This window comes from Gossypium hirsutum, chromosome D08 (genome assembly GCF_007990345.1).
Source record: "Gossypium hirsutum isolate 1008001.06 chromosome D08, Gossypium_hirsutum_v2.1, whole genome shotgun sequence".
NCBI lineage: Eukaryota > Viridiplantae > Streptophyta > Magnoliopsida > Malvales > Malvaceae > Gossypium > Gossypium hirsutum.
In genome coordinates, this window is record NC_053444.1 from 56,282,207 (window position 1) to 56,300,556 (window position 18,350).

Below are 18,350 nucleotides of genomic sequence, written 5' to 3' on the forward strand. Positions count from 1 at the left end.
CTTTTTCATGAACAAAAAATAAGTCAAGCCCTACATGCTTGAACTTGGAGTGAAGAATCGAATTAGCTAACATCGCCACTGTACTCTAATTATCACACCACAAAGTTGTCTTTCTTGCAAGCTGAACATGAAACTCTTTCAACAATGACTCTATCCAAATGACATCTGTTATAGCATGCGCGAGACTCATGTATTCTGCTTCTACAGAAGAACGAGCCACTACCTGTTGTTTCTTCGAACCCTATGAGACAAGGTTTCCTCTGAGAAATATACAAAACCCCGACGTGGATCGCCTATCATTAGGATTGTCACCCCGACTGGCATTTGTATAACCCATAAATGACAGGTGAGGAGCAGTAGAGAAACAAAACCCATGGTCGATGGTGGCCTATAAATACCGTAAAATACGTTTTACAGCCTTGAAATGATGATCAAGAGGTTTATGCATGAATTGACAAACCCTGTTTACAACAAAGACTATTTCAGGCCTAGTGATTACAATATATTGTAATGCCCCCACTATGCTCCTGTACTCAGACTCGTTTTCAATAGGACTTCCAGCATGAGTAGATAATATACAAGAGGAAACCATAGGAGTTGGTGTACCTTTGGAACTCTCCATGCGACTTCTATGCAAAAGGTCAAGGATATACTTTCGTTAGCTGAGAAATAGCCCTGAAGAGTTATAGGTTACCTTTATACCCAAAAAATAACTCAATTGTCCCAAATCTTTAAGAGAAAACCTTGAATCTAAAGACTTCACAAACTCATCAACGATTGGTTGATGGTTGTCTGTAACTATAATGTCATCGACATAGACAAGTTCATAAAGAAGAACCTCACTAGTATGTTTTATAAAAAGTGAAGCATCAGACTTTGCCAGAGTAAAACCAATTGCAACCAGATGATCCCTTAATTTTTTGAACCAAGCGCGAAGAGCCTGTTCGAGACCATACAATGCTTTCTTGAGTTTACATACCAATGACACACATTCACTCTGTTTTTCAAACCCTAGAAGTTGAGTCATGTAAATCTCTTCAGTTAAGTCATCATTGAGAAAGGCATTGTTTATGTCGACTTGAATTAACTTCCAACCTATGAAGCATGGACAAAGACATGCAATGCAGGTACGACACAATACAGACACGGTGACACGGTAATTTTTAAAAAATGAGAACACGGATACGACAGGATACAACAATAATTTTTTTTACGTTAAAATACTTAATGTAAATTAAAATATTGATATTTTTCATTAATATATAATCAATTCTTTTCCATTAAGCTCTCTTATCATTACATAAAATATGACAAAACATAGTAAAAAATTTTCCAAGTTCATTACACAAAACATGTCATATCAAATCTAAATTTGAAGGTCAACCTATATCCCTAAGAAGGCTTATACAAAAAGAAGCAAAAGGAGGCCAATTTTCTAATTCAATTCATAACATTAGCATTTTTCAAATCTTCTTCTTCATTGACAAAAAAATACCATCTCCATATTTGGTTCATCGAGAGATAGGCTAGCAACTTCAAGAACTTCAACTGCTTCAAATGAGTCAAATACATCACCTCCAATATCTCACATCTTATTCTCTTCTTCTTTATAATGAAGAGTATTTCTTAAAAGTAATCAAAGATTAGTATACACAAATACTAGATCTTTGGCACGTTGAGAATTAATCTTGTTTCTCCTCATGGAATGGATAAACAAATATGTACTCCAATTCCTTTCACAAAAAGATGATGAAGAAGGTTGTCCAAGAAGATTCAAAGCTAAGTTTTGGAGCAAAGGTATTAAAGCCCCATGAACTAACCAGCAATACTTGGGATCCAAAAGTCATCTATCTTGTAGTGAATCAAATGAACCAAATTTATCTAGTGCTCTCGAAAATCTTGCAAAATCTTGCACAGTCATCTTCCTTTCTTCGGTAGAAGAAAAATATCTTCTTAAGCACTTTTTCCTTTCCTCTGAGATTTTTACATCTTTATGTGGAGAAAAGCGACTTGGAACATTATTAAGCCAATCACTATAATAATACCTATGTAAACAAATAAATTTATTTTTTTAATTGATAATAAATAAAACAAGTATAAAAGAATAAAAACAAGCATAAATGGAATATATGTTATCTAAGCTTATCTTGCATTTAAAGAATGAACCATACAATGAAGTGGTGTACTACTTTTAGTCCATCTATCAATAAGAATATCATATACCACTTCATAAAAGATTGATCTCTCGTCTCTTTTCTTCCTTTCATGCATATAAATACTTGTCTTCATTTTTTCAATTATTTCATCCCACATCTCATAAACCAAGTGAAGAGTAGGCTTATTCGTGTCCATAATTCGAAGCATATCATATATAGGTCCCTTAAAAGAAAGGATATAATCAGCCTTATCCCACCAAAAGTCATCCAAATATTTTTCCTTCACACAAAAGGCTTTGGAAACGTCATATTCTCTATAAGTAGATCATTCATCAATAATAACTATATTTTGGAGAGCCCGTTTAATGAGCTTAAGTCTTTTTAACATTACAATCATAGAAGTAAATCGAGTATCTGCAACGACAAGTAATTTCAAAGGCACAAAAGAATTAAATATTGCCAACCTCATAGAGTGATTCATTATGAAGTTTCTTATAAAGATAACATCATCACCAACATTATTCATCCAACACAAAACATCATATGCAACCTCATTCTTTTCAGTGTTTTTTGCAATACATATATTTTTAAGAGAAAGATTAAGAGTATGTACCACACAAGATGTCCAAAAGATATGAGGATGTTGTGTCTCTAGTAATGATCCCGCAGCTTTCCAAACCGGTGCATTATCGGTTCTCACTTGAATAACATTTTGTGCCCCTTACGGCATCTCTAATTAAAATTGTCACATAATACTTATTCTTATACTCCTTTTCACAATTGACAACTTTCAAGAAAACAACTCCACCTTCAAAAATAGTTATAAAGTTAATCAATGGTCGTCTTTGTGCATCCGTCCATCCATCTCATACAAGACTAATACATTTTTCCCTCCACATTCCCTTTATAGGTTGTAACAACCTTTCTATGTTTGCTCGTTCTTTTTCAACAATATAGTCCTTAAAGCATTACATCCCGGAGGTATGTAATTCAGAATCGAATTCTTACTAGCTAAGGTGAATGCATTCACATAATGAGGGTTCGTAGCTAGATGAAGAGGCAATTCACCTGAATAAAACATTCGAGCAATTTCACTATCTAAATTCTCTCGAGTAATAAGGTTTAATGATTGTTCTAAAGAGTCTTTTCTTCTATTAGAACCTAAACTATGCCCTTGAAGTAAGGTTGTGTTTGGCCCAAAGGAAGATGCTAGTGCTTGAAAACTAGGTGGCAATGGGACTATTTTTTGTTGCAACTTGAGTTTCGGATCTTCAACTTTTTTTTTGCGTTTCAACAAGTGTTACTTTAGGACAAACTCAAATTTCTTACCCATTTAGTTTTAATAAATGTACTTAAACTTATCCAAAAAAAAATATAATCCATTCAAAGCATAACCAAAATAAAATATTGAACTTACCTTTAATAGCTTCAAACTTCCATACTCGTTGAAAGTAGAAAAATGGAAATAAGAGTGATGAATGTTTAAAATATTTTTTAAAATGTAAAAAATGGAAACGTCAAAAGCAGAAAAGTAAGTATAAAGCTCGAAAGCTTGTCAAATAAGCTAATTTCTTTTTTAGTTTTTATTTTACTATTTTGATAGACTATTTAATGTTTTAACTTTTAAGTCTTTCCAACGTTTACATAGGTTAATAGTAAAACTCAGCGTTTCATTAATAGGAAACCTTAAACTTCACATTTTTTTCTTTACATCATCTTCTTACTGTCATTGACTTTTCATCTGCTACTTTTGAAAGCCAAAAATTTAGTCGCCGTCTATTAGCCACTGTCTACTATTCCTGCGTCTGTCATGTGTTCGTTTTTAAACACTCGTGTCAAGACCATGTCCGACCTCTTCTTTTTTATAACATATTTTGGTGTGTCTCATACGTATCTAGGAGTGTCCAAAAAGTGTCCGTGTCAGACACACATACGACACTAATATGATGAGGGATGAACCACGTCCGTGCTTCCTAGCTTCCATCCAAATGTAACAGCAAAAAGCAAAATCATCCGGATTGTCATAGGCTTCCTAACCAGACTAAATGTTTTATTAAAGTCAATCCTCGTTTCTTGTAGATACATTTTTACAACTAGACATCTTTTGTAATGAGCTATTGGTATATCAACATGCCTTTTAATTTTAAAAGTCCACTTACATCCCATGGCCCTTCTTTTAGGAGGTCACGGTGTAACACCCCGAATCCGAAACCGACACCGGAGTCGAACACGAGGTGTTAACTGGCTTTAACCCCTTACAAAATTTATTTTCCAGACACTGCCCAATCTGTGCACTAGTCATTTTTTAAAATCATATCTTGAGTTTCGTAACTCGAAAATCAGTTTCGTAATTTTTCCCAGAAACTAGACTCATGTGCCCATCTATGTATTTTTTTCTAGAATTTTTGGTTGGGCCAATTAGTACAGTTTATTAGTCAAAGTCCCCCAAGTTGCAGGGGTCGACTACACTGACCTTTGCCCATTACGACTTGAATATCTCCCTGCACGGGGCTTCAATACTGATGCCGTTTGTTTCTATGAAAACTAGACTCAGAGAGGAATCTGTACATATATGGTACGACCCCTAATTATCTCTGGTTAATTTATAATGAATTTCCAAAGTCGGAGCAGGGAATCCAAAAACCGTTCTGGCCCTGTCCCACAAAAATCTGGTTATCTCTTAATATACTGCCCATATGATCTTTTCGTTACTTCCTCATGAAAGCAGACTCATCGAGCTTCGATTACATAATTTATTCATCAATTAATTCCACTCCTACTATTTTTAGTGATTTTTCAATCTCATGACACTGCTGCTGCCAGCATCTGTTACGAAAGTAACTAGGTCCATTTCATGCCTACCCTTGATCCAACTCAATCGAACATTCGTGCCATTTTCGCATGGCTTAAAGTTTACATGCCATAATTCAAACACAACGTACTAGCTTATACATGCCAAAATGATCTTCTAAGCACACTAAGAAGAAAGTACCAAAACTTGCTATCCGGTGTGATGACTTCGATGACGGCCCGACCCCGCAAAAATAGATGAGTCCAAGCAACCTATAATGGGTGACAAGGAAACACCGAGTGAGTTTATAACTCAGTAAGTCATAAGCTATGCACTACCATCCATCAATAACATTATCACAAGAGAAAACAAAATGGAACGAGGCTAATTACTCCATCCATTCCGAACCATACCATAGTTCCTCCAACCTATCAATTCAATTTCATATCAATTCATGCATTCACATTCCATATACTCATCAATAGGACATTGAAGCATTTTCATAAATCAATTTATTTTCGTTACAATCAAACGACTAAACGGCCTTTCACCCATCCTACGATAAATTTTATGTACGTGACTTCAAGTATATTTGTCACATAGGTTCAAACTTACCGAGCTCAACACCAAGTATAAGCATATCCCCTATTAGCCATGTACTCAAGACACTTACCCGATCCGCTGTCCGCGATCGACTCAATAGTGTCGCACACATAGCGTCCATAATGATTCACGAATGTATATCGAGTCCGCATACTCAGTGCTATATAATCAACTCGCACACTTAGTGCTACATAATCAAATCGCACACTTAGTGCTACATAGTCAGACTCGCACACTTAGTGCCGCATGGTCAATTCGCACACTTAGTGCATCATATTCATTTCGCACACTTAGTGCAACATATTCATTTCGCACACTTAGTGCAACATAGTCGAATCGCACACTTAGTGCTGTACAATTTAATCCCGCGCACTTAGCGCCAATCTCATGGTCATAAATGGTTATCCCGCACGTTTAGTGCCGAGATCAACAACTCGGTACATCTTACCTCTTTTCTTTCATTCAACAATTTCATCATCACATACGTACATGCATATATATATATATATGTATATTTATTCATTCCATTCAGCATCAATACATACACATTATGACCATTTGAAATAATACCAACTACATGCTTAATGACTTACCTCGTGTTGGGTAAGACGGTTCCAACTCGGCTACTCGATAGCCTTTTCTTTGCCTTTGCTCGATTCACCTCCTTTAACTCCTTGAGCCAAATCAATAATTTAAAATAGTCATTAATCGACTATTCAAGTATTACTTTCAGAATAATATATATATTGATTTGACTTTCACACACATAGATTATAGTAAGCTTTATAATAGTCAATAAATAACTCATTGGCAAATTTTCATTAATTTTTACAACAAAATCACATATTCACTACGAGCTGTTTTCCTGAGCAGTAGTCGCTAAATTGTTTATAACTGGAGCTACAAAACTCCAAATCACTAGCCGTTAATTTTCCCTGAATATAGACTCGTATATCTTCCATCCATAAAATTTTCAGAATTTTTGGCTTGGCCAATCAATACCAGATTTTTCTTAAAGTTTCCCATGTTTCACTGTTTGACTATTCTGACCACTCTTCACTACGAATTAAATTTCTCATTTTACAGAATTCAAAATGTGTTGTATTTGATCTCATTTGAAACTAGACTCATTAAGGAGTCTAAGCATATAAATTTTATCTTATAATCATTTTTGTACAATTTATAATGATTTTCTAAAAACAGAACAGGGAATCTAGTAGTCATTTTGACTCAGCCCCACAATACTTCAAATATCTCAAGATCGGTAACTCTTTTGTTTTCATAGTTTCTTTTGTAAGAAAATAGACTCTTCAAGCTTTAATGGCATAATTCACTCAGCTTCTAATTCAACTCCTACAAATTATGGCGATTTTCCAAAATCACCTTACTGCTGCTGTCCCCAAACAGATTATTACCGAATCAAATACTAACATTAGCATTTCACCTTAATAGCTAGCTTGCCAAGCCTTACTTTAACATATTTTAATTCAATTTAGTCTAATAACGCATAAATGGGTAAATTACATTTTTACCCCTAATATTTCGCACTTTCACAATTTAGTCTTTATTCCACAAAACACAAAATACACAAAGTTTGGTCACACTCCTTAAGGGCCGAATCTTCCTAGTGCCCATATAAGTCCATACATCTCATTTATTTCACCTTTGAGTCCTTCAAAAATTTGTTTTTGTAATTTAGCCCTAACTACTCAAAATCACCAAAAACTTCAACACAAAACATATTAATCTTTAACATATCTTTCACTTTTCATCAACAACTATCAAAAAGCTCAAGCACTCATCAATGGCAAAACACAAAATCATCATCAATCCACAAAATTGAACCATGGGTTTTTAGAACTCAAGTCAACTACTAAAACATGCATGCATCTCAAGAACAACATCAAACATACCTTAGTCTAGCAAACCACCATAGCCGATTTTCTCAAGCTCTTCCCCTTCCTTTCTTTCCTCTATTTGGCCAAAGGTGTTCAAGAATGAACACACATTTTTTTTGTTTTCTTTCCTCAACTCACGGCAACAAGGGGGGGGTATGGATGAGACCATTTTTTTTTTATCACCCTTCCTTTTCATTGTTTAATTCCTTTCTTTAATTTATTTTAATTATCATGCTTAATATTTTATTTTCCTTACCATACATCACTAACACAACATGTTGGTGACATGTTTCCACCCATAGCATGGCCGGCCACTACATATTAGGGAGGGGGAATTTGACATGCAAGTCCCCTTTTTCTTCCACATGCACTAATAGGTCCTCATGCATTGACCTATCACATTTTAAAATTTTCTCATATAAGTCCTATTGACTAAATTCGCATGCAATCGACTAAATCGAAGCTTGAAATTTTCACACATTCATTATTACATATTCTAGATAATAAACATCACATTCAAACCTTTCGGTGACTCGGTTTAGCGGTCCCGAAACCACTTCCCGACTAGGGTCAATTTTGGGCTGTCACACACGGTACAAGCTCCCATGTCTGATTTTTCATGAGTACCTACTAGTTTTGTTGAGCAGCATTCATTCATTTTGGGATGAAAAATGCTTCATCAATTCACAATGGCTCACGATCAACCAACTCAACAACATAAATCTTTGGTTTAAAAATCCCACGTTTCGATCTCGTTTATATGGGATGTAAGTTGACAGATGCAAGAACAAGAGAAACCAAAAATATAAGTACCATAAGAGGAAGTAAATCCTTATTCGAACCAAGTGAAGTACCATCATCCTGATCTATAACCATATTATTGGGATCTAACTTTGCATGAGAAATGAACTTGTTAGAAGACATCCGGATTTGATCAACAGGTGTTGCCACATCAATATAAACACCTCCACCATAACCAGAAAAACACCCCACAACACTTTTATCTAAACTATCTAATGATTGAACGGAGACTTATTGAGATAATATTGTAACACCTGACCTTTGATACTCCATCAATGAGGTGTCTTTGTTGCATAACAACCATGTCTTGTCAAATAGATAACAATCTTCATCAAAAACTATATGTAGAGACACAAAAATTCCGCCATTCTTATCATGACATTTGTAACCCTTATGAATAGAACTAAACCCAAGATGAATACAAGTTTGACAACAAAATTATAACTTATGCTTACTGTAAAGCCGCAGGTACGGATAACAGCAACAACCAAAAACCTTAAACTGCATGTAATTCAATGTTAAACAATATAGCTTCTCATAAGCAGACATGCTTTGAAGAACTGGTGTTGGAAGCCTATTTATTACATAAGCAGCATGCAAGAATGCATGGCTCTATAAATGCATAGGCAAGGAGGCTTGTGCAAGCAATGTGAGACCCGTCTCTCCCAAATGCATGTGTTTTCTCTCGGCAATACCTTTCTATTTAGACGTATGTGGGCAAATGAGCTGGTGTTGTATACCTAGCTAAAAAAGCACCTTAGTCAACGTTTTGTACTATCTACCCTAGTCACTTTGAAACTTTTTAATCTTGTAACCAAATTGAACTTGAGCTTTTGTCACCACCTCAGCTTTTGTCTTCAACAGATAAATCTATGTAAAATGATTATATGCATCAACAAAATAAAGATAATAAAGACAGCCATCTAATTGCAACAAAGTTGACCCTCATAGATAAAAAAGAACGAGCTCAAAAGGGAACGAGTACATGATTTAAGAAAATGGTAAAAACCAGCTTATGAGACTTCCCAGACTGACACGATGCACAGACATTTGACAAAGCATATTTATGTAATGCAACATTACAACTTTTAAATACTTGAGTAAGTGTTCTATTACATGGATGACCTAGCCTTTTGTGCCATAAGTCAAAACCAAGAATGTCAATCATAGTCGAACGCACGAGTGATCGTCCAACTTGAGGACCAGTCGAACTTGAAAAACCTCTACGATGTGCTGACGGAGCAAAACAATACAATCATTTATGAACATGTCCCACCAACAAAACCATCCCTATTTTGATGTCCTTCACAAAACAATGATAGAGATGAAATTTAAAATATAGTTGGTTATCCTTTGCAAACTAAGCTACATAAATCAAATTTTTTCATACATTTGGAATATGTAAAACATGTTTGAGATGCAACAGTTTATTACCAGTGACAATCGATGATGTCCCTACATGAGTTATAAGAATAGGAACCCCAATACCCATCAAGAGTTTACTTATACTTGTATATTTAGTAACATGGTTAATAGCTCCGGAGACAAGATACCACATATATTTATCACTGCTAGTTGAAGGCATCGAAACATTACTCCTTGAGTGGTTGCTACCTCCTCGAGAGCTAGGACATACATTACAACAATAATGTGCTTCACAACTAGTTATGGTTTGTCTTGAAAAAGTTGATGATGATTCACTATCATTGAACGATCTTCATTAGAAAGACTTGTAAAACTTTCATCAAAATGATAATAACACTTTTGGACAATGTGTCCAACTTTACCACACAATTGGCATTGGGGTTGATTGTTCGAAAAACGATCTCCACGACCTCTACCTTGATGGAAACCTCTATTACGTTGAAAGCCACCTCTATATGCATGTTTGTTCCCTTGATAGCCACTATTATAATCAGAGCCAATAATGATCTTATTTACTAGCTACGTTAGCTTGTACGGGAACACTATTCAAGAACTCAAGTTGCCAAGTTTTACAATCAAGAAGCATCTCAGTCAACAAATCAAACGACACACCAATAGCTAAAGTTACTACTTGTATTAACTCATACTCAACTAGCAACCCTACAATAATAATGCTAACCATTTCTTGATCTAAAATCAAACAACTCGATGCAACCAACATATCCCACATGGACTTGATCTTAGACAAATATTCTTTAACAGATAAATGACCTTTTTTTTCTGTTAATACAATGCATGTCGCATACTAGAGAGTTTTATAATAGTCTTAGTTGCAACCTTCTTTTCAATAGTTTCCCACACATCATAACTAGTACGAGCACTAGTAAGATAGACTAGAATTTCATCACTAATAATGGAAAGCAACCAACAAGCCAATAGTTGATCTTGCTACATATATAAAACATAATAAGAAATTTTTACTAATATTTTATCTTTATCCATAACAAATTATGTTGGTACACTAACAGTACCCAAAACAAACCCATACACATTGTATCCTTCAAGAATCAACATAATTTGGTGCTTCTATAAATGAAAATTATGCTCGCCAAGCTTTACTATATTGTGTTTAGGAAACTGCTGAAAACGTCTACCAACAATAGAAGTGACTGGACTTGAATCTTGACAAGGAAGATTTATATGTTCACCACCAACATTGGAGTGACATTCTTCAACCACCTCAAGCGCCATGACAATCAACAATCTTGCAAAAAAAAAAATCAACAACAAAACCTTGAACAACTCTGATACCATGAAGAGAAATATCACAAAAGTTCTATTAAACCATCATGAAAATAAAAGAAACCATGCACACGTATTTAAACAACTTTGCTAGCTGTTATTAACCCACTAACTACTTCTTAACAAACTAATTACTAACTACCTAACTGTTAGAGTTAGGTTGACTATTCATTAATAATATTTGAGGTTATTTAACTTTAAAAAGTTACAAAATGGTATTGAACTATTCAAAAGTTTTCTTTTAAGTCACTAGACTGTTAAAATCGTTGTTGTCTGGCCTTTTTTGTTCGTATCGCCTACACCAATAAAAAGCTTTTCTTCTGTTTCTCTTCTACAATTCAGTTCTTTTTTGTTAAACAATTTTGAATGTAATGAATGTGCGACAAAAAATCCAAGCAATTTTCTTCTTTGATCTCTGATATTGACCATCAAATTGACTTATATCTAAGATATGTTCTTCTACTTATCAATGGGTATTGATCAACTATATCGATTTTTAAATTGTCACTTTGAGCTTGCTAGCCTAACTTTTTAAATCAAAACTTAACAACCCAATTATTTAAATAAAAAGTTTTGAATAATTCAGGAACTTAAATGAGAACTTTTAAATGATTTAGTGACCATTTTGTATCTTTTTAAAGTTGGCCAAAACATAAATATAAAAAGATATGGTGTGCCAAATAGTGAATTCTGAAGTGGGAGTGTGGAACACAATGATTGATACGTGGACGGTTCCCATGAAATTCCCTAAAGCCATCACTCAAAACGTGTCGAGATATCCTTTAATCTTACAGTGTAAGCGCTTTGAAACAACTTTAACTAATACATTTATGATTTGTTGGATTTTAGATAAAATATGATTTAAGGCATACGTAAAGGGTAAATGCAAAATCATATTATCTTAAATTATATTGAGATTATTGACACACTTATGTTGAATGTACTCTCAATTATAGAATTATTTGTTAATTTTATATAAACAAATTAATTCTTGATCGAAACCCTAATACTAAATATTTAAATTTTAAAGTGTACTTAAATTTTATTTAAAATTATATTATAATCACTCAACTTTTAAAACTAACTTAATAGCCATTAATGTTATTAAATTGTTATAATTTTAGTCATTCATCTATTATATCCCGTTAAATGATAATGTAGTATGTTAATAACCAAATTGATCCTTGAATAATAAATAAAATATTGTTTTGATATTTTTAAATGTTTTTTATTAATAATTCTTAAAAAGTTTTTAAATTTTTATTATGAAAAGAAATACATTAAAAATGTTTATATAATTGAAGTATTCTATTTACATACAAATTTTTATTTATCATATAAAGTTAATATTAAAAATAGTTTATATTTAAATCAGATGCTTTAGCAATTATCAATCATTGTTTTCCAAAGTATAAGAACAAAAAGAGAAAAAAACATCAAACATACTTTGCACATGTTTCATTCATTTATTTTTTTAATAAATTTACTTTTTCCTTCCAGGAAAGTGAAAAGGTAGAATCAACCAGAACCAAAGGGAAAAACCACTTCTAAATGCTATATTTGTCGGTAAAATGAGTGAAAAATGTCATTTTTCTATATTATTTCATAAAAAGTGTTTTCTGAAAAATACTTTACAATCTAATTTTTTGATCTGTTAGTTAAATGCTTGCATTTTCTACTTTCGAGTCCCAAGTTAAAATCCCCTCCTATGTTTTTTTAGTTGAATGTTGTTTCAATTTTTTTAATTTTTAACTATCTTTTTAAATTAATAAACAAGTTATTTTAAAATCTTAATTAACAAACATGTTTTTAAGTTTTTTATTTATTTTTTAATTATTAACTTCTTTATTTACATGGATAAAATAATAAATGAAAATAATTATACATATATATCATTGTATTAAATATATTTTACTTTTTAAAAATTTATATATAATTTTTATATGTCAAATATTTATTTTGCTCACGTACATTGTGAGTATGATAAATTCTAATATTGCATGGTGGGTACTGGGTATGGTAAATCTAATATATAAAATCAACTAATCATTTCAAATATAATTAGTTTTAGTAAATATAATTTTTATATGTGAAAATTTTATTTTTTTCATCCATATCATGGGTGTAACAAATTTTAATATTATATATTTTTATACGTGTATTTTAAATTGTTGTTTGAAATATTTTACATATAAAAACAATGATTTTTTAAATAATTATTTTTTATAATATTAGAGTTTACTATACCTACTATGTAGGTGAAAATATATTGATATTTCTAATAATTATTTGAAATATTTCACATATAAAAATAATGATATTTGAAACAATTTTTTAAAATATTATATATATAAATAATAGTGATATTTGAAATAATTATTTGATTTTTTTAATGTTAGAATCTACAATGCTTTCAAAGTAGGTGAAAAAAATATCACATAAAAAATTATGTTTACTAAAAATAATGATATTTGAAATGATTAATTGATTTTTTATATTAGAATTTATTATACCCACAATGTTTGTGAAAAAAATAAATATTTGACATAAAAAATTACATGTAAAGAAAAATATATCAAAAAATTAGTTGATGTTTTTAGAAAATAAAATATATTTAACATAATAATATATATAATTATTTTCATTGTATAATTACATATTTATTATTGTCTATATAAATAAAGAAGTTATCAATTTAAAAAATAAAATAAAAAACATGTTTGTTAATTAAAATTTAGAAAATGACATGTTTGTTAATTAAAAATATTAATTAATTTTTTTAAAAAAAGCGCTTGATGCAACCTTCATTAGGAAAAACCAAATAAACATGAGAGGGGATTCAAACTTGGGATCCGGAGTTTGAAAATGCAAGCATTTAACCTCAAATGAAAGTAATTTTTTGAAGTGTTTTTTTTTCATGCTAGTTTCTGACTTAAAAACGATTTATTTTTCTTAATAATGTAAAAAAAAACAGCATTTTTTACTAAATTTGCGGCATTTGTTTGGAGAACTTTTGGGGAGAGTGGAAATATGGAGTCGTGTTGATTGCGATGACCACATAATTGAAGTAGAGTTGCTGTAGTTACATAATCACTCTGGACGTTACTTTTGACTATATGTTTCAAAGGCAAAAGCCACGTATGCCTGCTCTTCCATAAAAGTTGGCCGGTGCTAATTGCTCACCAAAAACTCAATTGTGACTTAGCGCCCACCCGACCCGACCTTAATTCATGCTGCTTTCACAGCTGATGGTGATCCAAGGGTGAAGACGGAAAGAGGGCCCACAACTGCATTAAGAAAAAACCCACTTGGCTAAGAAATCAAAACCAAACTGCCTTTCTGACACATCAATTAAAGAAACACAAAGGCCCTTTCTTTTGATGATTCCAAGAATAAAACATCCAAACCCAGCCACCGTTGTACTTTCGACACGTGCCTCACTTGACAACCCCAAATATTCCCACTTCCCTCTCTCGCACGTGCCACTCCTCCACCATTCATTCCCAAATTAACACCAATTCATACTCATTTTGTTCAAAAGAAAGAAGCCAATTCATTATACAACACACAGTAAAATCTACTTATATATTTCATTCAATTTATAGTATAAACATCACCTTTTTCTCATCATCTTCTTCCTATAACAAAGGACTACAGTGCATTCCACTATCACATGATGGCTTCACTACTCCTAATGCCCTATTTACATCTTTCATTGGCCATTACTATTTGACAAACTTGTGTATAATCAAATCCCATTCTAAGAACGACCCCCACACCCTATTAATAATAAAACTAGAAACAGAGAGTAGCATTCAAGTACATGAAACATTTGGGGGGGGGGGCTTATTTTTCCACATCTTAGCTTTTGGTGCTTCTATAATCTATATACACAACAGTAGAGAAAGGCAGGGGGAGTGTGATAAATGCCGGCACTTTCCGCGGAAAAGAGGTTGCACATTCTCACACGTTGCCTTTTGTATCTGTGGGGTAACATAGTAGGGTAAATATATATCTTTTGTATATGGGCTATGGTTAATATTCTATGATTAGACCTCCCATTGGGGATCGATGGGGAATCCCTTTTCTTCGTTTCGCAGTTCGGGAATTCACTGAAGTTGGAGGCGGTGTCGAAGGACTAAAGCTTCGCATTTTGTTGCAGTTGTTCATAAGCTTTCCATGGCTACTGCTGCTGCTGTATGAATCCTCAGAATCTGAGGCCATGGCCAAGTGTCTCTTCTTCTTCTGGAAATTCTTGGATGTGCCAACAATCTGGAATTTCATACAAGTCAAACAAATTTTAATTAGTTATCATTTCAAACATAAATGTGCAAAAGGTATAGCTGACCAAAAACACATTTTGCTTGGAAAAAAGAAAAGAAGAGTCATAAATTCACCAAAAAGAAATTAAGCTAATTTTGACCATTTAGGTTTTGATTGGAAAAAAACCCAAGTGTTTTTTTTTTTCAGCTACCAAACAGCACCGTTGACTACCAAGAAAACTAATTTTATAACAACAAATAAATGAAGAAATGATATATACCTTGCAACCAAGAGAGCAGAAGCGAAATGAGTCGACAAGGATACGGTCACAGACCTCACAGGTATTGGTGACACCTTTTCCAGGCCTTGGCTGAGGCCTCTCATTGATGAAAACAACCTTAGCACTGTTGATAACATAAGTCTGGATTCCAGATATGTCCAGGTATTTCTGTATCTCAGATACCCTTATCACATCATGGTATGAAGACCTCCTAATCTGTCCAAAACATAGCAATTTCACATTAGTAACTCCAAATTAAAATTTGGGGGGGAGGGGTTGGTAATGAATGACCACTAACAGACAATCCCGCGAGAATTTCGTGAGTTTTATCTGTCAAGCAATGCAAAATCAGATAACACTTGTTTCACAATAAAAACATTTGGCTTTGTTGTTACAAACGGAGGACCAAACTGGGGAATTTCCTGGAGTTGCTGCCAAAGCTTCTTCTTCTTCTTTTTACACAAAAACAGAGAAATGGCCTTGGAAATTAAGTCAATGCCTACTTGGATGTAGAGAAAATGTCTAAAATAGAAGAGAGAGAGAGAGAGAGAGAGAGAGGAGAATATGGCGGCGTGTAAAAGTACAAACACCAGCCCAGGAATAAGATTAAAGCTTTAACCTTTTCAGTATATTTTAGAAAAACAGAACAAAAAACAAGTCGATCAAGTGATACGATTTAGATTAAAATTGAAAACAAACTCAATCGAGAAAGGACAAAGAACTAAATCCCAGAATTGGAAACCTGAATGACAGAAAAGGGGACTGAAACGATAGGATTCCCCTTGTATCCCATTAAAGGAATTTACACAAATTTCAAAAAAAAAATTTAAAAGAGGTAAAACAGTTAGTGTCAAAAACGAAAGAAAAAAAAACAAACCAAGATGAAGACAATTGAATAGCAAAAGAGGAAATGCAAAAATGAAGGGAAAAATGACCCAACCTGAATGTAACGATGATCCTTGTGATAAGCTAAGCAGAAAGAACAGAGAGCGCCGTTCATGCAATCTAAGCAGTACATATTGCATTCGCTCTTGTGAGAATCAGCATGAAGCTTGCATTGAACAAAGAAATGCTCTCTTAACAAAGGTTTCAGCCATGGAGGCCACCTGTTGTCTTCTTCATCAGGCCCACCAGCTCCCTGTCAAAACCAACATTTCATTAACACACATTTCAAATGAATACCCAGATCAAGAATCCAACATAAAAAGAAAGAAAAGAAAAAAGAGATGGATTTTTTGAGAATGGAGATACCATGATTCTTCTGTTCTTGGGCTTGATTTCACGGACAGTGGGTTCTTGATTATCGATCGCCAGCTTGAAGTAATTGAAAGAAAACAACAGGGGAAAACTCAAAGGGTAACGAGTCTGTTTTAACGTTTCAGTGAGAAGCAGAGAAGGCAAAACAGAGAGAGCGAGAGCGAGAGCGAGAGCGAGAAATAAAACATAGAAAAGGGGAGGGAGGGTGGTTCTTATCTAAGCGAAGTCCACATCCGAACCTAAACCCGAAGCTAAGGTCTCGATGAGAGATGCGTTGGGTGCACGGAACCTACCTCCTCCTTTCCTTTTTATTTCCATTTCGTTTTCACTCGCACTCTCTCTTTTATCAATTTTTTTAAAAAACCCCATTAATTTTAGCTTCTTCTTTTTTTAAGAAATACATATTTTTGTATTTTCATGATATATAATTTTTTAAATAAATTTGTAATAAAAGAATAAGTCTTTTCTCTATTTATTATAAATTGCAAAATAATTGAGATATTTATAAATACTAGTTAAGGTGTGATTTATATATCCAACAAAAAAGAGCTGTTATTTACAAATATATATAATTAATACATTACCTTAATATGGTAAATGAATAAATTGTTGATGAATGCTTTTATAAGTACAGCTACTACCAATATTTTATATCAAAATCTTATTAAACATATTCAACTTTAAATAAAAATATTTTTAAATGAATTGTCAAAATGTAAACATTTTTTAAAAAATACATTCTAAAAAAATTATTTAAATCTACTAAAAAAACAGAAATTAAAAGAAGAATTTTAAACTTCAAAAGTTTATAAACATTTTAAATATGATATTAAACAATATTTTAAAACTAACTCATAACATTTATTTAAACATTAAGACAGTCAAAATTTTAAAATAAATGTATTTTTTTTAAGAAAATTTTAAAACTACTTATTGCCTCAACATTGTTAGTGAGATAATTAGTTTGAATATAAATTTGTGACATTATGTTTGTTTTTATACCATTACTCATAGCTCCTCCCCAACTCTTAAACTCTTAAATAGGAGGATAATGCGCTTCTATACACTCAAACTCACGTTCTCCTACACTGACAATAAGATCGATGCCAATCGAATTAAGACTCAATCAATATATTTTGATAGTTTTTAAATCGAAGTAAGATAATTTTTATTTTTTGTTGTTAACATGTGAAAGTGATACTCATTTTTCTCATCTTTAATGATTTTGGTCCAACTTTATATTCAACAATAACTAAAATTACAAGAAAGAGAGAAGAGAAAAACTCACAGGTCAATTCTGCAAACTACCAGGAAATTCATTTTCTCTCGAGGTAACCGATTCACTAAACAAATTTTTATTTTTTTCAATTAACCATCTTCTTTACTTTTACTCTCTTTTTAGTTTTTGATTTTCCCCCCTTTGGTTCCCCAGTTTTTCTATTCCCCACTCAAAATACAATCGCATAATGATGCGTCTTTTTTTCGATATTGGATATAAACAAGACTTCTATACACAAACTATAGGTGGTTTAGCTTTTTAAGTCTTAACCTCAACCTTAGCTTCGATGTCCGCC

General features: G+C 32.8%; 1 protein-coding gene across 1 annotated transcript; it reads right to left on the reverse strand.

Annotated features, from left to right (window-relative positions):
* Positions 1 to 14,532: 14,532 nt before the first annotated feature.
* LOC107933562 (protein RGF1 INDUCIBLE TRANSCRIPTION FACTOR 1) lies at positions 14,533 to 17,092 on the reverse strand. The gene is made up of 4 exons (XM_016865796.2): positions 16,771 to 17,092; positions 16,460 to 16,657; positions 15,520 to 15,735; positions 14,533 to 15,248 (listed from the first exon to the last, which is right to left on the reverse strand). Exons 1-4 carry the CDS (start codon positions 16,771 to 16,773, stop codon positions 15,012 to 15,014), a joined length of 654 nt encoding a protein of 217 aa, XP_016721285.2. The 5' UTR covers positions 16,774 to 17,092; the 3' UTR covers positions 14,533 to 15,011.
* Positions 17,093 to 18,350: the final 1,258 nt, after the last annotated feature.